Source organism: Polyodon spathula, chromosome 20 (genome assembly GCF_017654505.1).
Source record: "Polyodon spathula isolate WHYD16114869_AA chromosome 20, ASM1765450v1, whole genome shotgun sequence".
Taxonomy (NCBI): Eukaryota; Metazoa; Chordata; class Actinopteri; order Acipenseriformes; family Polyodontidae; genus Polyodon; species Polyodon spathula.
This window is the reverse complement of record NC_054553.1, coordinates 21924089-21949964: the sequence shown is the minus strand read 5'-3', so window position 1 is coordinate 21949964 and position 25876 is coordinate 21924089. Positions and strand designations below refer to the sequence as shown.

General features: G+C 36.3%; 1 protein-coding gene across 1 annotated transcript in view; it reads left to right on the top strand.

The window, feature by feature from the left end:
• The first annotated feature begins 240 nt into the window (after positions 1 to 240).
• The window catches only part of LOC121295314 (carbonic anhydrase-related protein 10), a 133194-nt gene continuing 107558 nt past the window's right edge, over positions 241 to 25876 (top strand). Inside the window, exons 1-3 of the mRNA XM_041219791.1 lie at positions 241 to 425; positions 1338 to 1717; positions 23788 to 23862. Of these exons, the coding sequence (XP_041075725.1) occupies positions 1657 to 1717; positions 23788 to 23862 (136 nt within the window). The 5' untranslated portion in view covers positions 241 to 425; positions 1338 to 1656. The remainder of the gene's footprint in view (positions 426 to 1337; positions 1718 to 23787; positions 23863 to 25876) is intronic.

Here is a 25876-nt window from a genome sequence, read left to right as displayed (position 1 = left end):
GTCGAACTCAGTAGAAATACTAAAATACGGATGTAACAATACAGATAAATGTGGCTTAACCAACTTCTGCATGTTTTCAAAAAAAAAAATCATGTTATAGTCATTTTTCTAGTCAATTTTCCTGAGTACTTTTTAATTCCCAAATTCTCAAGCGGTCTGTGCAGCGTGCACGCGCATCTCTTCTCAGCACCACGCGCACTAAAACTGGTAATCTTTGGCAGATGGGTGTTTGGATTCAGCTCAGCGCATCATGCAGCAGCAACGTACCACAAAGCTGCAACTGATACTGTAACAAGAGGAAACGCAGGGATTTTATTTAGAAATAAGAAAATCATTAGTATTTAAAATATTTGTTACACGTCTTGCAGCGTTGCTAACTTCACAATCGGGTGGACCCTGTCTTCGGATATTGACAATGTTATCTGGTAAGTGTAATTTACAGTGCTACTGAAAAGTAAGTCTTTCACTCCATTTACCGTACTGTCAACCTAAATTAAAAAAAAAAAAATACAGCCAGTTTTACTATCATTGGACAAAAAACTACCACAGGTAAGAAATGCATGTAATAATAATACAATAAGGTTACTCACATTAAAACGGGAAACTAGACAGGTGCTCAGAAATCATTTCTTAACTTAAGCATTATTAAAAGAAATAAGAACCTCGAAGAGATTAATGAAGGTTCTATACTATTTACAGACCTTTCAGAGTTTGTTTAATAATACAGACCCGTATTTAAGCACGATTTCAAAACAGTGGATAATTTAATTCCGCATTTTTCTTTTTTAAAAAAAGAGCCCAAATGTGTTTTTCTTTTGTTTTAAAAAGTTGCTGTTTCAGTTCATGATGTTTCTATTTTGTGTAAATACAAATGCTGTATTTTCACAACATATTGGTAAATACATAATGTGGTACAGCCTTATTCCGTGCACAGTCACCAAAATATTTTGATAACTAAACGATTATTCATAAAAAGTATGAGTTAATGTCTTCTAGATCAGCTTAGAATATTATTGGAATGTGGATTTATCGTTATTTGACTTTCTGGCCTTATGATAATTGGGTATGCGTAATGTGCAAAAAACTGTTGTCAGATTTAAAAAGAAATTAAATAAAACAAGTAGGATGTTCTCTACTCAGTCCATTGTGTGAGCGAAGCACGCCCCCTTGCAGCTCATATAGACTTCGATCTTGATCACTGTTCTGTGAGCAATATTGGCGGGGGTGTGACATGGGACTGCAATTGATTGTTTACAGGATCTTACAGCTGGAGTTATGGTGTGCTGTTTAATAGCTCCTTAAAATACCATTCATTATACTGCAATTTCTCGTTACAGGACAGTAAATGTGACAGTCTAGGAAGGGGTCGCAAATTCAAAGGGACAGGATAGCATCCTACGAAGAAAGACTAAATCGAGTGATCATTCTAAATTTCGTTAATTCGAAGGATATTTCCATGTTTTTCTTTCTTTCTGGGTACCAGTACGTGGAATCTTTTTGGAGCTTTGCATCATGTCTGTAAGAGGATTCTGACATGTGTTGTCAGGTCTGGGAAATACCTTCACAAAGAAGTAAAGCATCCTATTTGCAGGAACACTTCAAACTGTGATATTGATCCCATTTAATGCGTGATGTACTTCGAATGAAAAACTGAGAATGGAAATTATTTGGGAAATACTTTTTATTCTGCAAGCCAATTTCATTGTCTGCATATCAGGTAAGATACGTGTTAACTGAATTGACTGCCGCATTGCTTTTTTTAAATAGAACGATTGAGTCCGTGGTTTCAAGTTAAAGCCACATAGTTTATAATGGGAAAGTTAACATCCAGAAACATGGTAAAAGTGAGTTTAAACAATATATGTGTTTAATATTTTAGATCATAGCCAATTTCACAGGCACCGCTGTCGCACTTCATTGAGATCCAAGAGTATTATTAGGTTTGACAAGTAAGGTCGATAGAACGAAAACTGAGGAACTTATTTTTGGTTTTTTTCTTTCCGGTCGCAGTAATTGCAGTGTGTTGGCCACTGAGCATCTACGGATCTGTTTCTTCAAGGTCAGGAGATCTAATATATCTAATCCAAGCCAGAAATAAATAAATGTAATTTAAATTCGCACCAGAGTCTGTCCAATTAAAACAGGCATGCCCGTTGCCTTGCGTTAAGGATTAGTACAATTTATTCTAAGGAAGTGACTTCCAAAAGCACAGCCTGCCAATTGTTTGATCATGTCATTCATGCAAGAACAATTATGTTGCATGTGCAGCCAAGGAAGACTCCCTGTCTCGCATGTCAAACACCTCACACATCAGCAACTATTTTTGTACTTCCTCTTACTGAAGTACAGTATTATCTATAGTAGTTGGACATAAATTCATCGATTTACGGTACTGGGTATATTTTATAGTGAATGGGAAAAGACATATTATAAAGCAACGGCGTACAATACTGCATATGTAACAACACACAGTGAAAGAAACTTGTATAGTTTTATATTGTAATAATTAAGTGTACAGTATATCACGTGTTATTTTGTTGATTGGAAAGGTGCTATCATGTTTTTATTTCAATACAATTTAAAAGAATGACAAAGACGTGATTATTTGATTTCTAGTTTCAGAAGCAGTGTGTAGGGTTTTGTTTATCGAGTTATGAAGCATTATTATTTTACATACAGTAAAAAAAAAAAAATACCGTACTGTAATATGCATAGGGGTATATCCTATCACACGGGGAATCAGGCTTTTCCTAATGCCTTTCCAGATAATGTAAAAAAATTAATCAAATAAAGGAATTATTCGTGTAGTATTGTATTGTTCCTGAAGCAGCGTTTTAGAGTATAGATGTTAATTTACACTCCAAAGATTGGAAAACCAGCTATCCCTCTGGAGTTAAGTGTCTGCATTAACATCTGCCCTGTAACGATATTTTTCAACATGTATTCCTTTTTAAACTTATGTTTAATTCATGATATTCTCATTTTTGCTTAAGCTGCTGTGTTTTCCTTTTATACTGCTATAACCAGTTTCCTTAATGTCAATCCATGTTACATTGCTGATGTTGGAACAGTGCATGTTGTATATTCCTTCCTTTAGCTAAATTACTCTAACTATAAATTACTGGAAACAAGCAACCTTTGGATACATGTTAACATATGATTTATATCAAGTATTGCTCATGAAAAGGGCCACTTACACTTTTCTTACCTGATTGGCTCTGTTCACACTATAACATCACTACTGCTATAAGAAAAACAAAAAGGAAATATAACAAAGTGTGTTTAAAATCATTGCTTTTCAGGTAACCAAACGTTATTTAGTAGAATATGGTAGAACACCATTTTCAACGTTTGAATATTTAACAGCACTGTGTGTTTGTTTAAAAAGATTCATTCTACTACTTCTAACCATAATACCTCACTTTCCTGTATTGTACTGTGGGCTCATATAAGGGAGGCATACTCTCAGTTTTGGATTAGGGATTTGGCTACATTTCCCCTGTTAATCCAAATGACAGTAAATAGTGCACATAAAAAATGCAATCTCTGGATTATTAATGCTGTGATTACGTCATGCAGTAGAGCTAAAGAGCCATATGCCATCCTTTTTCTGGAAAATTCTTATAGTCAAGCTATCCCTATAAAAATTTCCTGTAGCGAAACACATTCATAGCATCTACTGTATGTACTCCTTTAGTGAATTAGTAATTTATGGCTAGTTTATCTAAAACTGTATCATTTCATTATTTAATGTCATCATTTTTATGATAGGGATGACTTCTTTTATTCTTTGCTAGGATCCAAGCAGCTTTTATTTTACGCCGTCTCAATTAAAAACTGATACTAACAATAGCATTGTAATTCATACTATATTTATTCTGCGATTTCCTGTTCAGAATCAATGCACACAGTCTGGGAATGCTCAAAAGTGCAATCAGATTATTGACAGTAATGTGACTGGATGGTTTTGCTTGTTGTGTTGTATTATTTGGACAGAAATCATTATCAATAAAGGTGATATAGTTTTTCTATATTAGCAGCACACAACACTGGTCAGTTACAATAGGAGGTGCAATAGTCAATGTTAACTAAATATATCTGGACTATGACCCTCTTTGCATGCCATTCACATACTCGCTGTGTAGGTCAGTGATATTGTGTTGCCTGTAACACAAACAGGTCTTTAACACAAGAAAACCATTTTAGAGTTCGAAACTGTGTTTGTATCGTCATTTTCTGAAGAGACAAAAAGATAATTCCCAGCTAGGGCTTCCGTCCCCATGTGTTCTGCTTTAGCTCTGCTCAATGCACACGTTACAGTTCGCTGGTAATAAATGAAAAGACTGTGATCGTGACTCAGCTTCAATGTCACCGGATCCATGAACAAAGTTTCCAAGTGACTCAACTAGCATTTTTTTTATGTAAAAAAAATAAAATGAGTTTCTTTCATTTAGCCGTTTCCATCCATTTATTCCTTTTCAAGCTCTAAAATCGACTTCCTTGAGATTAAGAGCTGTTCAGCAGTGGCTTCGAATTACATAAAAGCAGGAAGAAAACCAAATGAATCTGTCTGCTTTGCTTTTGAGATCCATTAGAAGAGTGGTGTGGGTGTATTGGTTGTCTGTTAGATTGGGCTGACAACACAAGATGTCAGTAAATGGATGGTGTTATGTATATATCATAAAAAGATAATTGGAGAAGTTTGTATTGATTCTTTCTGAGAGTGTTAAGAGTCTTCCTTTCCCTTTGAGCACCATTTCCGCTTGAAAGCCTTATACAGTATATTTGAGCATTATGTGCAGCATTCTGGAACCACCCTGTTGGACCATCCCAGATGTTTTGTGGCATTTAGGGGTATGGGACACATCTTAAGCCTTGCTTACATAAACAGTTGGATGGTGCTTAATATATTAAACTAATTATATTGTATTTGAATTCTATGTCTTAAGTATATCAATAATAATACATGTGTGAATAAACCAGTCTTGGAGGAAAACAACAGGAGGACAAATACAGGTAACGAGCAGAGGTAAAAAGAGTTGCCACTGTTCAATCGTTAAAATAGACCCCTGGAAGTCAATGTAAGTGCTGAGAGGTACTTAAAAACCATAATGTGATGTCTTCCTCCAGATTAAACCGTGGTTTTAAAAATTAGAAACATTTCCAGCCTCAACCAAGTTTGGTGTAGACATGTGCGTTTTCTTGACCTGTGGTCCTGACCACAGTCGAGCCTATTCAGGAAAAGAGTGTTTTCAAATCTCTGGTTCCAGCCTCGCCAGCGCCTGGTGTGGACAATAGCATCATTCATATTTGAGAAATTAAAAATAAAAAAAGTCAAATAAAACTGATAATTTTCACTATGTATTTATACAATATTAATTTATTTTCTAAAGTACCACACAAAATTCAGCATCAAGGCGTATACTTTAATAAATAATTATTTAGGAAAAAGTGAAATTCTGTTCTGTTTTATTTGTTGTCACAATATATATGGGTGTACATTTTTTTACAATTGCTTTTTAATGTTACCATAGCCTAATGAAAGAAAGAATAAATAAATGAACTATGCCCAGTCTCCTCCATAGCCTGTACTTCAGTTTGTAATGGAATTCAGACGGACCTGACCGTTTTCAAATTCTGATTAGGAACAGGACACAAAATTACAACTGCATACAGTCTTGAAAGTGCACCCCTGGTCTTAATTTGTACAATACAATAAAAATACAATAAAAATACAATAATAAAACATTAACTAGTGTTTCATTCATCAGTTACATCCCAAACGACACCGATTGCCAGTAAAGGTTTATATTGCTTGGTGTCATCAAGGAACACACACTATGCTGTAATAAATCCATACTCTGTAAAGTTGTTCCTCTTGCTGTTGCGCTTGACTAAAATTTGTGGGTAAACAGATATACAGGTAAAAGAACCTGCTGAGGTAAACAGTATGGTTACAATCCACAAATTGCACATTAAAATGAATATACACAACACCACTTGCAGGGCATTTAGCACATTATAGCTCATTCTGTGCTAATTCACGGGGCGGGAACCAAGCCCCTGGCAGGACGAGGTCCACATCGTGGTGAAGTCACCGCCATAGTTAGGTGAGACCGCGTTGTGGTGAGGCAACTTCCAAGGCTTGGCGCACACGGCACCCTCAGCGACATAGAGTTAGTAAAGATTGAAAAATATAGAAAAGGGGTCCCCGTCTCTTGGGGGACTTGACATACACAAGGGATCCCCGTTTTTTGGGGGATCCAGCATACGAATGAGGGGTGCCCGTCTGTTGGGGCCTGAGAACCTGAAAGGAAGGAAGAAAGGGGAGACTCTGGCTTGGAGAGCTTCCCTTGATGAGGAGAATTATAGACTTCCAAAGTTGGCCCCCCGAGAACCTGAAATGAGAAGAGAGCCTTGTGTTAGGAAGGAAGAGCTCCTACAGCAAGGTTTAGCAAGAAAAAGTTAACTCCTCAAATTGCAGGGGTAGTGAAAGATCATGAGATGCTAAAAGGTTGGCCGGGCAACCCCTCTGACTTGTGGAGAACCCTCCTGTGGAGGTAAAGACTCCTATATGTGCAGACAAACAAGAGAACCGGCAATGCATATACCTAGAAAGAAAGAAACAAAACATTCAACACAACAAAGAAGGTTTAACTGGCTCCCTACTGACTATGTGAAGACCCCCTGCTCAGTGGAAAGGAAAAAAAAAAACTTTCTTTTTAGGGGTAAACCTTTGGTGGTCCCGGCGGAAGGGTCATTCCCACTCCGGACATTTTAGCAATAGACTGATGTGCAGAAGATATCTCAGATGGGGAAGAACGTATGTATTAATCAACTTCTGATAAGGTCCAGCACCCCATATTTTTAATTAGATGCTGGTTAATCTTTGCTCTTGTAGCTACCCCGATTCTGAATGAATGAGGTGTATAGAATTGAGGGGGAAGTCCTGCTTTGGAAATTAATGTAGACAGGAGATGTGAACCAATGTCTGGATATAACAGTCCAGCTGAATCGATGAACGGGGTCAGAATTTAAAATAGGTTTGCGTTCTGTGATATATTTCAGCATGGAAGCATATAGGCATACAGGAGAGTCAATTTTTGATAGCTGATTAAACTGACCTTGCTGAAGCTGAGCCATTCTGGAAATGAGTGAGATCACTGCAGTGCATACCTAGCATAGGAAAGCTGACAAAAGAAGGAACTGCACATTCTGAGCAGCTTAAAAAAACAAAAAATGCAGTTAGACATATAGTTTCCATTGTTAAGTCATCAAATGTAGAGAAGCAGCCTTGACGGAGAATTGAAATCAAATTGCTCAGAATATCTATAGAGATAGGCAGATGAGAAGGAGAAGCGGTCGGGGAGCTCTTAGATATTTTGCGCAGAAGGAGATGGACAGCTGGTATTGATAGGAGAGTTGGGGAGGTAATGGACATCAAGTGAAATTGGTATTGTATTCCTAACAGATAGGATTTGATTGTAGCTGGTTCAAGATGTAACAAGTCCTTTGCATGTACTATAAAAGCCATAATCCAGTCCTGAGGGTGTTAAGAGTCTTCCTTTCCCTTTGAGCACCATTTTCTTTGGGAGCAGAAAGTCAAATAGGTGGTCCAGCCAGTGGAATAAGAGGATCTGGTGGAAACATCGACTGCTGCAGCCATGTATGCTTGCGCTGTATTAAGTAGTCTGCTGATAGTTGGGTTCAGTTGAAAAATAGCTGGTTGAACTGGGGTGGTCACTGCTGGAGTTGGCAGAGCTGTAGGGGCCATCTGGAAATCTGGAAATCTGGAAACGAGAAAGAGTGTCAGCTGCATTGTTATAAATGTAGGGGTAGATGGTGCGCTTGACTTAGAACATTATTTGACACTGAAATCCATATTCACAGCTGCAGTAATTGCATAATAAGAGTTGAACTGGAACTGCCTTTATTATAATATGAACTGTAGATTTGTTTTCGCAAAAGAAAATTATTGATTTCTTTGACCAAAGATGACTCCATAGATGTGCAGGTGCAACTATTGGGTACACTTCAAGCTGTGGAGTTTAGATGCGGTGATAGGTTTTAGAAAACCATTGATTGTTTAAAAGACCTCCAAATCCCATAAATGAAGTGTTCGTAAACAAAGCCAGATTGTGCGGTGCTGAAATGAACATGTACAGGCCGTTCCAATGCTATATAAGAGCAGACCACATTTTAATGTCTTCCCTGGCTTCTGATGAAATATATAAATGTCCAGCCTTGGGGATACTGCGAATTGCAAGATTAAAATGACCCAGCAGCAGTGTGCGTTTCGTGATGGTTTTATTGATCTGAAAGTTCTGGATAAGTGAAAGAATATTAGAGAGTTTAGATACGGGGAGGCAGCTTCGAACTTTTCCGTGTCCAGTGTGATTCCTAGAAATTCCAGTGAATGAAAAGGGACGATTGTTCTTCTTCTGACAGCGGGACACCAACCTCTGAAAAAAAACTTTTAAGATTGGTGCTCACTTCTGCTGGCACATCTGGGGGAGGAGATATCAAGAGAGGTGGAGCAGAAATGGAACATGATATGAATTGAGAATTATTCAGCATAACGAATCTAACATAAGTATAAAATATTTTCAGGCTGATGCGCCAGCCAAAAGTTAACTGTGTAGAAAAATTGAATTTTTCTTCCCAGCATATCCCAAACAGGTGGAGAAGAGAAGGATGGATTATCGAAATTGAAATTATTGCATATTTGTTTCCTCGTATGTATATGGTTCTTCACCCGAATCTGTCTTCTCTTGTGGATTGCTCAGGTGGGGTGGAAAAATGGGTGGAGTTGGGGATCGAGGTCCTGTTAGAAAAACAGGGAGGAGTGATGCAGATTGGTGATCTTATGGAGGTTGAGGTTATTGCAGCTTTCGGGCAAAGAGGTTGAGTGGCCAGTAGAACCACAGACCTTACAAGCATTGGCTCTGAGACTAGAGTCCTGCGCGGGTCAGATTTTTATGACCCGCTTCCCACCCGGACCCGCTACTACAGGACCCTAGCAGAACCCGCATCCTGCTGAAACACTGTCTTCTTACCCGTGACTCAACCCACTTTAATAAGAGCTGCAACCCAAAACGAACCCACAAGTGTTTGTCCTTTACCTACTGCCTGCGCCGACTGACTCTCTCACGCTCTCATTCACACACAGATTTATACAATAAGTTTATACAATAGGCTATACAGCGTGGTAGCTTTTTCTAGCTCTTGGTCTGAATATATTGTAACATTGTAACTTTAACTAGCTCCTTACTTTACTATAAAATACCTGTCTATTCCTTTCATGTCACCAATTGAAAGGGAGCTACACCTGTGCTTTCGTAGAGAGTTTTGTGGCAGTCGTTCACAAAAACATAATGAGCAAACAGTGAATCCAGTCACATGTTTATTATTTCCATTCGTTATGATTCCAAAAGAATTCCACACTTGTGATTTAACTCTCGCACTATTATCCACTACGTGATATAAACCCTGCACTGCCTTTTGTTTCATCTTGTTTAAAAATATCACCAAGCAGATGTGATAAAGATCTTGCAATGTAAGACACTGCTTAGGCAGCTGTCTCCTCCCTAATCCTTTAGTGCAGGAAATACTGGTACTCTTACCTGGATTTCTTAGCTCTGGAAAAATTTACTAAGATCCCCCATCAGGCTTTCATGTTTCTCCTCCAACAGTATATGAGCCATTCATGAATAGCAGCATCCTAAGAGAATGGCTTCCATGTTGGTGTAGTGGCACAGGTTTCAGTGAAAGAGTCAGCTTGTTTCCCAGCAGCTAACCCTACTGTATACAGTTCATGGAGACAGTGAAGTATCAAATAATGTAGTAGTCTGAAATCAAGTACCATAAAACTTTATTTACATGCACTCAGCTTTTATTTACAATTCACAGGGCATTATTGCATACTCCTCCCTAGTTAAACACAGCATTACAGACACTAGAAGACATGGAAACAGATGGCACAAGATATGGTAATGTTTTTATAAAGCAAACATTGATTAAAACAAATCAAACTTGCAAAAACAGCAAAACAAAATATAGTAGCATCAATGCCAAGTTTCTTTTCCCCCTGCTTATCGCTACCCATGCATTCGTAAGATAAGAAAGACCTAAGAAAATATCACTGCCCTAATATTTAGCTGCTGCTGCATTTAGATGCTGCGGTCCACTTGGCTGTAAACAGTACCCAGTTTTGGGTTTCCATCACATGGAGTTAAACCAAAAGCATTGAAAAGGAACATGGCATGCAACAAAGCTATTTAAAGGTATGTCACTCATGCTTGTCTGCTAGAGAAACACTGCGGTGCAGACGTGTGTGTCTAGGCCTTCAAGGGTTATCAAGTAGCAGTTCTAGTATTGGAATATTGGCAAGTTTTGGAGGCAGGCAGTTACTGTATTTAAGACAAGGGAAGTATCTGAAGTTTTATAGTAATCGTATTTCAGTGTGAAACTGAAAATGAGAAAGGGGCAGAACAGCACCATTACATGTCAATGCTGGCTCCTGTTGATACTATCTCGATTGCAGTATTTTCATTTCTTCTTTTTTCTGTGTGTGCTTCCTACCTTCTTGTCTAATCTTACCTTGCAGTTATGCCCTCTTGTTCTTCTGTCTGTGCTAAATTTAAGGTAGTGTGTTGGGTTAACTTTAACAACACCATTTATGATTTTACTTGACTTCAGTCAAGTCCCCTCTTTCCCTTCTTTTTTCTGGGCTGAAGATATTTAATTATTTTAACCTTTCCTCCTAGCTTATGTCATTCAGTCCTAGGATCTGCCTAATTCTCCTTCTCTGTACCTTCTCGAGTGCAAAACTACACAGTACCATATTCCTTCGAATTTACAGACGGATTTGAATTTAAGATGCAGCCCAAATTTACCACCCTCAATTTGAAGAAAAAAATTAAAGCATCAAATAAAGATGCATTTACAAAGATACAACCTCAATTACACATCTGGAGGCAGTTTGTGGCCGTCTGCTATCACACAGAGCATTACAGTTATGTGCTGCTTCTCATTTCTATTCGTGAGTACTCACACTTGTTTTACTTCTAATTTGTGAACTGTGGTATTGCTTGGCATGTTGAAAAATACAGGGGTCTGATCAGCATTTCCAATCTGTCCAAGCTGGTACTGTTTGTTAGAAACGCTGACATTTGTAATTATATTTTGGAGCTTTCTGTTTAATTGGGAATTGAGCTTAATGAAACATAATACTGTGTTTCATAGTACAAAATCTTCCCTCCCCCTTAAAACACTTAACTTGATTTTGTTTATGTAAAGAAAGAAACAGATCTAACTTTGTATCTGCCAGACCACAAGAAAATATCACCCTCTCCAAGCTTCAAAGGGACTTAATTAATTTATTATACTGGAAAGAGAGTTCCTGAAACCAGAAATATGAAAAGACTGGCATTTTAAGGGTTAATGGGCAACAGCGACATCTCGTGGATAAAACAGTCAGTACACTTTGGTAACAGCCCAGTCTTTTATTTCATATTTTTGCAATATAGCCTAACATTGTATTTGCCTTTTTAACCGCCTCACCACAATGGAAATATACTTTTAATAATAAGTCTACTGCTGTATAACCCTGAGATCCTTTTCAAAGTCTTCATTCCTGATTTTCGTCTTGTCCATTTTATACTTATAACCTGGATTTGTACACCCAATATGCTATAAGTTACATTTCTTAACATTAAAATGTATTTTTGAACAGTTACATTGAATTAACTCCAGTAAATTCTGACATGCATCCACTTTGAAAAAGGGATTTCCTAAGGGTATACTTTCAAAACACATATTGTTGTTCATATCAGGTTTACTTGAGGATTTTAGACTTGTTTAAAGGTTATTCATTTTAAATTCTGTTGAAAAGAAAAAAAATGTATATATATACCATCCTGTAAAAGGGCTTTTTACCATAACGAAGGTGAGATATATTTCGAGTTTCTTGTGATGTAAAAAAAAAGCCAATTTTTCTTAGGCCACAAAAGTTTTTTTTTTTTTCTTATGCCACAGTGGCTTTAAATGTTGATCTTACTTTCCTGGTTTTAGTTCAACCAAAATAATATTTTGCATTAGAAAAATATACCCTTTTTCAAGGAGGTGTTTTTCGTTTTTTTTTTATTATTTCTCTTGATTTTTTATTTGTTGTCTGGGGTTTTATGTAATGTTGTGCAGTAGTACACACAGATAACACCCAATAAGCTAACAGGCAACCCAATAATAACTAATAACTCTGCTTTTAATTTACTTTGCACACTCAAGCTATTGTCTGTTTTGTTGAAAAGCATTAGTTTTTTTTTTTGTTTGTTTGTTTTTTTTCATGGCAAAGATATGTTCCAAGAGTTGTGTTGTCTAAAGTGACACATTAGCTTGAAATGATCAAAATCTTTGTTAAGTAAACTGCTGTCTGGTCACTTTATATATGAAAATCAGAGCCAGAGATGCATTTTAACGGCACTTGCAGTTTTGGTTTCTGAGTTGAACAAAGGTTTCCCAGCACACTAGAATAATCAGAATCAGTTAATACATGTTTGTAAATGGGGTCAGTCTTATCCTCCAACAAATGAGGAATAGAAAGACAGTGAAATGTGGTGGAATTTAGAGGACTATTTTAATGAATGGAAAAGTATTATTAGAACTACAAGGAGATGTGGTTTAGACTATGAAATGGGGTACTTTTTCTATTCTTATGTATTTATAGTTTATGTTTTTTACACAGAATATAACAGGCCAGGACAAGAGTTGGTGTTGAAAGTATACTTTGTTTTAAAATATAATTTTTGTATTGAAAGAAAAGCGATGCATTAACCCTTTGCAGTCCATTTATTCATTGCTTGTCAGGCGTGTCAGGTCCATTTTATTTTCACATTCGCTGTTTATTTTACACTGGCTGTTTAATTTTTTTTTTTTTTCTGAGTAAAACAGTTTAAAGGCATTGCATGGCAAAATGCCATCAGTACTACATCTCCAGCCAAGCCCTACCTCTTGTTCGCTGTATTATTCACATTCCTCTTTATAGACGTGCATACTGATAAATCTGATCACTCCAAGTCATTATTTTATTACTATAACATCGCAAAAAGCTCTGTAAATGTCTGTGATATTCTTTGAGCGCTGGATGCGGAAGCAGCTACCTCCTTTGTTATGTGCGTTGTTAAGTATTCTGAAAACATTTCATCTAATAGTTCAAAAGTACAATATGGGGCTCGCTTTCAAGTAATATCGCCACTGATATGAATGGAATACCCAATGTGATTGAGATCATTGACATGGATTTTGCCTAACGTATTTGTAATGTTGTGAGACACCCCCCACACTATGTACAATGTACACTCTCACTGTCACACATCTGTATGCACATATTATAGCATCTTCTTATAATACTGTAAGTGTTTGGTGGCTACTTCTATTCATGTTGAGTTTATTTATCATGGAGGAGAGCAAACAGTACCAGAGAGAATGCATGATTAGAGGAATTCACCCAACAATTAACTATAAACAAATTGTGGATTGGGTTGGGGAGTTCTATCATAATTTTAAATGCTTAATAAATGTATAATGAAATGTTACATACACAGTATAGATGTATAATAGCTAACAACTACAAACACCAATCAGGTATGTGTCATATCTAACAATATTATCAACGTTTAATATGTATAAAAATGTATATTGTGAGGTATAGATGTATAATAGCTAACAACTACAAACACAAATACTAAAATATGTATATGTCAGTATAAGAAAATAAATTCCAGCCAATATAGATAGATGGCTTACCCCCATCTAAGATGGCTTCCATTTGGCTTCTGCTGGTGAGGAAGCCGTTTCGCTATACGCTAGTAGTTTCCATAACAGTGAATTATGCTTTCATTAATTTTTCATGATCTTGTTAACAAGCATTTTGATTAACGAGTTCCCCTTATTTAATTGTTGAGACAGTAAGTGATGTACGTGACCTGCAATAATTAAGCTTTTTAGCGAGAAAGGTGTTCATTAACGACCTTCATCGACTCCATTCCAAAGCATTAACAGATAGATGTAATTAACAGATTTCGTTTGAAAATCACTCACTACTAAAGCTCTTGTTACTATAGCACGAGTTTGGTACAATAACACTTGTTTTTGAAAATCCTGCCCAGTATTTCTTGAGTTATCTTGTAGGTGTCTGTAGTGTGACACAGCCACCATGGCAACTGTGGAGGTGTCACTATTTTTAAACAGACAGTGTACCAGTTGAGTGGTTGTGTCACCTAAGGGACACAGTGAGTAATGGCACTATTAAAATCTTTAATAGTGTATTCTGTTTTTTTAAGATTGTTAATCGTTGACACAAATGTTGAATATTTAAGAGATTCATAAAATGTATTTCAAATAATTTAATACACATACCCTACACTTCAAATCGTTTTACTAAAGAAATATATATGTCTGTATGTATGTATACATAAAAATAGTTTTATTTGAAAGGTGAACTATACAGATAAAAAAGTGATATTAATAGCAATGATTATATGTATGTAGCAAAGTGCAGTTTCTGACCTTGCTGATCAAATAAATATGTAATATATGTTAAAAAAAAAAGGACACAAACTAGTTTTTGTTAAAGTTAAATAACACATCTAACTAATTGCACGATTTAACCCAGAGATCCAATAATGTAGATTTTGTTTTCACTGTGTTAAACTGTGGTGCGAGTGTTTACCACTTCTGTTCTTTGCAAAGGTATCTATTGTGATTAAATGAGGTCAATAGATAAAACAACTGATATATCATTATAAGTAGAGTGAACTTCGTGAAGCATCTCGATGTCGTACAGTACCAGAATTGTTTTCACATAAAATGCTTGAACCTAATACTCATCCTATCACCATTATGCAGTTTTCTACTTTTATACGATTTTATCTGAGCAATGTTAAAACAAAACCAGTGATTATCACTAAGCGATACTGTCTGCTTGATGATGAGTCCCCTAATACAAAAGTGACTTGGCGAAACCTCCCGGTAAATGCACATATTTGTGCATGCACAATAAAGGCAATATGTTCTTTTTTCCCTCGTCTACCAATTTCTTGTGACACCGTGTTGTTTTGGGAAGCAGAACTGCCTTTAACAGCCTCTTTTCAAATCAGAGTACTTCAATACCAGTTTTGCGTCTCAGATAATAATTAGACATACAGATCGGATGAAGCATTTTAAAATGACAAGGGATGGTACAGTATTGCAATATTGGAAAACAAAGTGCTGTGTCTATTCACTACAGCTTGATGAAGGCCATCTGGCTGAAACATTGCTCTGTTTTGTTCCTTTTTAAATAATAAAGAAAGGAATTTGATCTACTGTTTATTATTATGATGTTGCACCTCTTCATGCACCATTCATACACAGAAGAATAAGACTTGTATACAAATTTGTATTAGGTAATGACCAATGCATTACTTTTTTTTACCACTGTCATATCTATTCAAGTACACAAGTTGCAAAACCATCCTCAGCCTGTGTCTGGTAAAGTAAAGGGATTTCACCTCCCCACTCTTATGTTGAAGACACATGTTACAAAACTAATTGATCACTACAAAGCATCCTGTCACAGTAACATTAACAGTTCCTGATGCATTTAACATAACACACTTATAAACAGGGGAATACAAAAGCTGATCAAACCACCATAATAAATAAAGTGTTAAAATGCATCAATTTCACTTGGCTTGCAGCTTAACGAAACAAGCACCGCAGGTGGACATTACAGCAACAATTTAAAAGGTTTCACAGAAATTATTGTTTCTTACTGTTTTTATTATTTTATCAATTTGTCTCCGACTTGCTGGAGTAATAGACAAAAGATCATCCTTGCAGTTCAGATTCCTGAAAAAAACCCACAAATTGATAAGACGTGATCGACCTCTAAATGACCCCTTATTGATACTATCATTTTAAATATAAACAGAACAGAAGAAAACACAGTAACTAAGTATATACTTTTTTTGTAGTTGAGGATAAGTTATTTTTATTTTACTTATATATATATATATATATATATATATATATATATATATATATATAGTCTATATATATATAGTATAAGCTTCATATTCCATCCCATGTGTATTACAGCTTCATATTCCATCCCATGTGTCATTTGTCCTTTCCATGATTTTTTTTTTTTTTTTTTTTTTTGCTGTTTAAAATTCAGGTCACTATACTGGTCTCTATTACAAAACAGTACCGTTTGCTATTGAGTTCCTCTTGCTGCCACTGATTGTGCTGATATCAAACCACAGTGAATGACTTGACATTGAGAATCATATTTTTAGATATATTTTGTAACAAGAATACATTCTAGGCAGGGGAGGTTAAGTTAAACCAAACTTTGGAATTTTAAAAATAAATGTGTTCAAAAATATGTTATAGTAATTGATTTACTCTATTTGTATATATTAAAACTACTTTAGCCTCTATTGATCTGTTTTGTATAAAAGTCACCATTAATGCCATGGTCTAAGACAGAGCGGTTGGCTAAAGGTTGGACACTTTTAGCCTGTGAGCTATTGGCATAGCTGGTAAAGAAAGGTATGCGAGCACAAGGACACATATTTGTCCTTGTCCAAGTTTTTTGTGGGTCATTTTGGATTAGCTGACAACCTGCAAAATGACCAAATACTCTAACTCAATTGAATCACATAAATATAAGAACATGTAAGAAAATGTACGAACAAGAGAAGGCCAGTTGGCCCATAAATGCTCTCCATCTTGAAAAACAAATTAAAACATTTTATCATAATAAGATTATTTGTTGTAACTGGCACAGTTATTCAGAAAGGACCATTAAAAGTAATAATAATCATTTTGAACAAGTCGTGTAATTCAAGTGAGAATCATTTGGCATCCCTAGTTTTTATAGCAATTAACCAGCTAACTCTAAACTTGGTAGGCATCATCCTGAGGACAATGGAATTCAAAATTAAATTTAAAACTGCTTCAGTTTAAAAATGGTTTATTTGATTAACTCCAGACCTGAAAAACATCATGTCTGTGTCAGTACAATTAATCTTTTTCAAAAATGATGTTTGTGCATGAACCAAGATGGCTGCCTGATGCAATTTTTGGAAAAAAAAACTTTCGAAATCTTCATCTGGAGAACTAGTGTACTGATTTCAAACTTGTCAAATATCAAAAACTAAACCCACTTCTTCCAGTAATTGCTTAAGGGTTTGGTAGTGGTACTGGGGCTTGGGAGCCGTAAAACTGCCTGGCAGTTCTTCTTCTTCTTCTTCTTCTTCTTCTTCTTCTTCTTCTTCTTCTTCTTCTTCTTCTTCTTCTTCTTATATTCCAGTTAAAGACACTATTATTTATTGTGACCAATCCTTCCTAGTATTCTTAAATCCCATCCCCGGGTCTAACTGTGTTGTATTTTATTCTTCAAAGTGCTTTTCACATGACTGAACAGTGTTGCAACATGGATCATTTACTATGGTCCTTCACTTTAGCTTGAATAATGTAGCAATAAACAGATAGAAAATACAACAATCAATGATCTGGTAATGTCCCCCAGATGATGGGCACTAGAATCTTTTAAAGCGTTGATTGCTTTTTGTGTTACACATCCTACAATGCAATATGTGCATTCTGCATGACTTTATTTGTAGTGCAAGTGTATCAGTTAGCTATTGGTTTTAAATTGACCTATTAAATATAAATGAGTTCTTGATAGTCAAGGATTCTTTTCCTTGTGTAAAAAAAAAGTTAAACTGAAACAGGTCTTTTAAAGCATGTATATGGATTGTTTTATTCATTTCAAAAGTGGAGGTGACAGAAAAGCATTTACATTACATTTCTATCAAGATAAATAATGCACTTACAGCAGGCTGGTATGACAGTTACTGCTCTGAAATCCTAATGTCTTTCTCTGGCTGTTCAACATAATATTGTACCTTACCCTACATCTCAGATTTTTAGCTGATATTAACCTTGTCAGCAGTTTAATACTGCTACAGAGTGGAAAATATAGCACTGCTTTATGTCCCACGTTGTCCCCCGGTTCTAGATGAAAGTCAATCAAACTTTTAGAGATATATTATGAGAAGAGGCCTCGAACACTGTATTAGTATGCAATAAGGACAGACAGGATGTCTGTATTTTCGAATATATGGATGCCTCGGGGCGTTATGTGGCCCGAGACGAAGTTGAGAGAAGTCTGTATATTCAACGTATACCGACACCTTGAAGGGCTTTGTTGCATCTACAGAGCAGAAATCATCACAAATCCAAGCAGCTGTTTCTTCACTTGTTTCAGTGGTAAATTACCCCAATCAACACCAATGCCCCTGACCTGATGGTTAGCACCTGATGTCTGTGAAGAGCTCAGTCCAAATAATTGGTTCATGCAGCACTAAACCCCACCTCTGAAAAGTTTGATTTAATGTTTCTAGAAATGATGTGTCCACTAAGTATGTTGAATTTATCCACTCCTTTAATTTATAGTGACAAAAGATCAACTGGAGATTTCAGTTGAAGTCCGTAGTGGGGTGGTCTATGGTACATGATTTATTTATCTTTTGTTGTGGTAATGTATCGGTTCAATAAGTGTTGATTGTCATTTCCAACATGAACTGAAACGACGTGCATTCGTGTCATCAGTGGTAGCCATTCGTTCTTGAAAATGCCAAACACCATTGCAAGGCTATAATAATAGGTGGAAAAAACAAATACAAATAATTGTTAATGTTTTGAAAGGGTCAGATTGAAGAGAATTAGATTTAACTAGCTGAAGTACCCGATGTTGCCTGGAGAAATTCATTATTTCAATATTTCATGCATGACAAATTGGGGAATGGTAGCCTTGTGGTTTCCTATAAGTTACTGATCTTGGGTGTCGCACAATCTGCTCTGACCCCTCTCCCTTTTTTTTACTTTTTTTTTTTGCTATTTTTTAATTTTTTGAAATTTTTGTTCTTTTTTTTTTTGGTTTTCTGGGTTTCTTTAATTTGCGGTACTGTAGTGATCCAGCAATAGGGTTACTAAATAAGGTACCCCGGGGGTCCAAAATTTGGATCCAATCATAGCCCTTCCCCTGGTTGGAAAAGGATGCCATGTAAAGTTTAGTTTAAATAATTAGACGTTACCAAATTAAATAACTTGCTAAATCATTACAGAACCCCCCCCCCCCCCCCCCCCACACACACACGCGTTTATTACCAGTCGTACCATAGTACACATTATGTCATTTTCTGTTCCGTATAGGTTCCATAGATATTCATACCTAAGCTGCATTTTCATTTGTTCTTTATCACTGAATGTAAACTACTGCAAATATGTCAGATAAATTACCAGGAATCGAAACGTTTATGATTGTATCTGTCCCTAACTGCTATAGACAACAGGCTACAGTACAATTTTATTTGGGGCAGTTTTACAAAAGCCCTTTAGTACGGTACTATGGATGGAGCACATTGCAAAGTTCCACATCACATAATACTCAATCACTCATGTCATAATGCAGTCTTGAGATACTATAATTATAAATTTGTTTTTGAAACCTGATGAATTTACAAATCAGTTGGGCACATGGCCCAGAACATGCAGCCTGTGTCTTTGTAATTCTGCAGGCTAGTTGTATCGGAGTCTTGAAACTCCCTCTTATTAAGTTAGTTTAAAATGATAAAATGATAAATCCAAATTATATTTCAGTTTCAGTTTTACTTCCGTTAATGGTTGCCAAGTTTGTAATGGTTATGGTTAAGCCAAGCCAGGCTCAAACAAGAGCTGTTTAATATAAGAGCATAATATAAAAATAAAAAAAAAAGTACGAGACTGAACGAAATGGAGGGAACTGATCATTTATTGAGTACACAAACATTTTGAAATGAGAAAAACCTTAAAAAGCACTGCTGGTTCACTGAGAGCACGCTAAATGGCCTGTCTATTCTAATCAAATAACCCTTTACCCTGTACTGTATTCTGTGATTTAGTAAATGTGGTGGTGTGGCAAAGTGCCCGCTCCTGTGTGTATTTTTTGTTGTGTTTTAATGTTGGTGTATAGTCATTGGTACACAGGATATAAACTGGTCTGTGTAACACAAGTGTTTAAAATGTATATTTGTATTTAGGGACGAGGATTGCACAGCACTTCACGTGCAGGTAAAAAGTAATAATATTTGAGCACGGGGAATTGCACTTTATTAATTCACGTGCAGTTGTACCGCAACTCCAGTTGAATGATTGATTAGCAGTCGAGTCTCGGTACAGCTGCATAAATGCAGCATGTTTTCACATACTTGGGGTTGGATGTTCGGTGAGTGGAGAATGGGATTGGAGACGGAAGTAATAAATAATAAAATAATAACGCAAAGTTAAAATATCTGCTCACCGTGTTTTGTGTAAGTGTTAGTCCGTTTTGTTTGTCTCTTGTTTTGGCGAATGTGTTTGTTACAACCGTTTATTTTCTGGCTGTCTATTCATTTATTAAATGCTGAGCGAAACTATTCGCTCAGCTCCACCAAACTCCACCTCTCTCTGTCATTTATTTCCTGTTTCTGGTCTGACGTCTGTTTCTGCAGCCGTCTTTGTGACAGGTGGACAGAGCATACAGTGTGAGTTCACATGAGAAATTTTATATATTACGTTAAATATATTTAATGTAAGCAAGTCGCTAAACACTGTTTGAATTTCTTTAGTTTTAGTTTTTTATTCAATATAAAAATATGTTCTTGACTAAAAACTGAACGCAAAGACAACGGTTCAATATTATAACTAGTATTATGGTAAGAAATAGCATCATGACATTGAGTTGTTTAATAAAAATACAGTAGAACAAAAAACTATCAAATGCCTTTTGCTACTTGTACAAAATGATTCACTCATTGTCAAACTTAACTGCAATATGCTATGAACACTTGTGAAATGTCTGCTTTCCCTTGATCATAGTTTGATTACTTCAGGGGCTGAATTAACACCATACATTTGAACTCAGAAAGAATGAAACTGGCATTTGTGGCTGTGGAATGTCTTTGTAAGTAAGGGCAGATGGGCAGTGGGTTCAATACCTAATTACAGGTAAATATAGATTATTACCGATCCTTAATGAACTGCACATGTTTTATATATATAAAAGAGAAATACAGGGGGGGAGGAAGAGTTCTCCGACAGCTGCTCCCGATCAGACAGAGTAAAGGTAGGTGGAGGTTGTAATGCTTTCTGAAGGTGTGAAGAGTGGGCCAAGTATTCGATTTGCAGATGCTTGTGATCTGGACGTTCCTCAAGGTGTAGATACTCCCCTTAGAGAGTGTGCTGTTACCTTACTGTCTGTTTCAGAAAGCATAAGCAGATCTTTTTGCAATCCATCTACCAGCTTGCCATTGTCTAAAAAACATAAAGAACTGTTCCCATGGTCTGAGCTCTACTGTTTGTGCTTACATAGCAGCACATGGATGACCTCCAGTGTACGAACATCGCAGCACAATACTCTTCCGATATGCAGGGCTCTGTCTTGTTCCGAGGAATGTGAAGGAGGATGATAGCAGTGTGATAGACTGTCAGATCAAACTCTGAAGCCTCCTTGGGAAGGACGACTGATTTTGTTTTCATACTATTTTATCCTAAACATGTTCAGGTATTAAGCGCACTGTGTAGGCTATTGGTTTTGATGAGATCAAGGACAGCGTGTCACAGCTGAGCTCAGGGGGGGTTGTCTCATGTAAATAACTACATGAGTATGCTTACGCTCACTTGTCTCCTTGTCAAATCTGTTTAGTATGGGTTATACACATGGAAACCTTGTCCTTTACCTTCCTCATATCTTTATTACATCACCCAGGAACAATGATTATTTGTAATGCATACCATGTTAAATAAAACATTAAGGAAAGGGATTAATAGAATTACTGTACTGTTAAAAAGCAGTATGAGTGTATGTATTCGCTGTCTTGTTGTTGTTCCTGTCTCTGGTTAACAAAATCTGCAAAAAGACCTATCTGATTACTTTAGCATAGACTGAAAGCACGGGAAGTGTTTTGTGGAATGCTATTTTATAAATGGCCAAATACTGTATTACAGTGCTTTGTTTTGCAATCCATTTTTCTTGTATAGTAGACATGCGGTACCGTACTTTGCAGTTTTAGGCTCACTGATGTACCTGACATCGTTCATTTATAATCCCTCGACATTAATAAAGCAACTACAGTGTAGTATAACAGCTCCCTCTGAGATGGTATATTTTCACATATCTGATAGACCCCTGGAGTCAATTCAATCGGATATGTTCTACTGTAGTTTATCTATTTGTCTTATAGAAGTGAAGTGCAGTTATATTTCGGTATCACCCGGTACCTTGCATTGAGATTTTTTTACCTGATCTGCCCAAGAGGTGATAGACATATTAGACGCATCCCGGCTATAGCCAGAATAAAGAAAAGGAAAACATTGGCCTGCTGTATTTTCATAGAACACAACTTATGATGAATGTGCATAACATATTTCATGACTAGGGCTTAAGTGATTTTCGGTTTTAACCGATTAAACCTGATAAAACACCCCTAATACAAAAAATAAATTAATTGGTGGATAGCCAATAAACATCGGAAAACACCGGAAAAACTGTGGAAATGGTTAATCTATTCATATTTACTTGACCCTTTTCCCATTAAAAAAATAAAATCTACTACAAAAATAATAATAAAAACATGTCCTTCCTGACTTGTATCCAACACGGCCCAACTACTGAGTGACAGCACATTCCTACATTTCTATTAGAGACTCCACTTGTGAGATCTGAAACGAGATTACAATCAGGATTACAATCAGGATGGAGGCTTGTTAGCCGGACTTGAAGCTGTGTTACAGTTAAGATAAGGATTTAAAACAGAATTGTGGCGAGATGTACAAAAATGCCTACACACAAAAACCCCAGAAGAAATGTGCCCATAGTGATTTCGTTGTGGAATACAGCAAAGGAAAGAAGGTACAACTAAAGTGTGCACGTACTCTCAAGTTACTATACATATTTTGACACAAACCTCCCCCCCCCAAAAAAAAAAAAAAAAAAAAAAAAAAACGCTCAAGCATTTTGGAAAGTAACCGAAAACACTATTTTTTTTTACAGTGTATCGAAAATGAAAGCCCCTTAAAAAAAACGATTTACATAAAAAAAAATAGCTATAAATAAATAAATAAATAAATAAAAAAAATACAATTAATAACACCTGAAAAACAGAAGCCCTATGCCTGACTTATGCCATCTGAGTAAAGCCTAATATGAGTATTGGTTTCCAGAGTAGAAGTAATGGGTTCTCTGCACACCCCTTCAATACGTAATTTATTAAGTATTGAGCTTTTCTACTTTATTCTTTTGTGTTTGCTTTCAGTACACAACCTAATTTCATGTTCAGTTTTTGTTATTGCCACTATTCTAAGAGCAGCTTTATTGACTCTAATGTACAATACAACATCCGAGAAACCTTGACTGTAATTCCAGGTCACAGCCTTTTTTTGTAGTTGAAACAATGCCTAGCCAACCAATTATAAAGTGCAAATCCTTAGTAATGTAGCTTTGCTTGTACAGCTGACACAACATGACAGGTCTTATTTCCATACTAATAGTGTAAGGAACGGAGGGTGAAACATATTGTGAATAAAAGCTACCCAGTTCACAAATTGTGTCCAACATTTTATTAATTTTTTTATTTAAGCACTAATAATGAATGGATTGCAATGCCCCTTGTGAACGTTTTAATGTATAAAAGTAATGTGTATTTCTGTCTTCTTTTTCAGCTCAGCAAAATTCACCAAAATTCAATGAAGGCTGGTGGGCTTACAAAGAGGTTGTCCAAGGGAGCTTTGTTCCAGGTACGATTTCATGTATTTTGGTTGTCAACTTATCTGCTGATAAACATGTTACGGAAAAGAAACCTCTAAAGCAGTGAGCGTTAAAGATAGAATTGGAGAGTAATATTAATTTGATGATCCTCTGAGGGGGTATAGAAATCATGAGTTACTATTTGGTGCATAAGTCACTCACTACTGTATATGTAATTGGTTGCACATTAAGGCAATTGTAGAATAATTGTTTGCATGTTTTCTCTGGTATAATCATTTTAATGGTACAAAAAAATACATCATTTATATTAATAACACTGGCCCAGTGCACTAAAGCAGTTACTTTTCTTAACTTTAATATATGGTAAGACTAGTGTTTCAAACATATGTAACTAGAAATAAAAGGTCTTCATGAATTTATGTAACAAACATGCACATAACTTACAGCGCTAAAGTGTACATACTGTAACAGTTACACCCCTGCTGTTTTTATGTATTTATTTTTATTAAATACTGTATTGTACATTTATGTGAAAATACGTAAATTGAATTTACCTGTCAAAGTTGTTTTTAGGCTTCTTGTTAACGACAGAAAGGTAGGACAGTATCCCATTACGTTTTTTATCAGACATTACTGTCAGTGGTGTAGTGGTAAAGGAAAGTGTGGTGGAGTTGAACAGATTGATACATACCAAAAAAGTGCAGGAACATTCCGGCCGGACTCGAGCACTGGGTACACTCCGCCCCTATGTTTATTTCTATTATTTTTGTATTATTGTTATTGTTTAATGGATCTGTGTTTATTTTTGTTACATGTAGTTGGCAGGGATGATGTTTGCTTCTCGTCTCTGTCAAACTACATCCGTGAGGATGCAGGGATGGCAGCTAATCATTTATTGACAAATAAGCTGTCGATCACATTTATTAGAAAACCTGTGCAGAATGTGGATAAACAAGGTAATTGGTAACCAGTTTATCCCTCAAGCACTATATAAACCAGCAGCTTTTGCTGACCGGAGTTGGGGGTTGTTGGAGTAAAGGACAAAGAAAACGGAGAGAAATTAAGAACAAAATAACTAAAAACAATTGCTACTCGTGCTGGATTAAACCTGGATTGAATTACTGTGTCTGTTTATTTTGGCCACTGTGCTGTTTTGTTTTGTGTGCTTGTGTTTGTTATTTTGATTCATTAAAGAAAGAGCGCATTTGCGACACCCTGCAATACACTTGTGTTTTCACCCAGCCATCCTGCCATAGTGAATATGAAAAATATGTTGCTTAAAAAAGAGATATTATTCACGCGGACAATCCCAAAGCTGATTTTTAAGAGACTGTTAGCAACGGGTACTGGAGTGTTTTTGTCTTTACAAGATCCTCAAATTGAAAGCCCTCCCTGTCACATCCCCTTCGACACAGCGCACCTGACACACAGGGTGAAACAGCTTGGATGTCCTGCATCTGCTTATTTGCAGGTTAAACAATTTCCTCTGATGTGTCCTATGAAATATTAACTTTCTAATAACTTACTGCTTAGACAGACAGCATATCTCTATTAATTTTGTTTAAAATGAAAGCCAAAGTTTACAAAAAAAGAAAGGGACAGGAATATGTTTTATACAAATAAGAGACTTACTGTATTGGAAAACATTTAAAAAAATTCTGTCTGGAGGAATCTAGATACTTGATCATGTGTCTACCCAGTTTCTTCTCTCTGCCTACAGGTGACAGATACTGTGTACTTTTGATTGTAGTGCTTGTGAAGCTCATTTATAAACTCATTCAGGATTGTAGGCTTATCTCTTAATGAATAATTTGAAAGTACGGAAACAAGACAACAGAAAGATTTCCCCTGCAATATGCAGGTCTGTGAGAGAGGGAGGCCTGTGTCAGAAAGCTAATGATTCAATTTCAAAATCCTGTGTTCCATGGAGTTTCTTGCAATCTTGCTGGTAATGTGACCTTGTACCCAGCAAATGACTTTGATAAAGAAGAACCCTGTAACTTTTGAAATGAGTGAATGGTCCCAAAGTTTTAAAAGATGTTG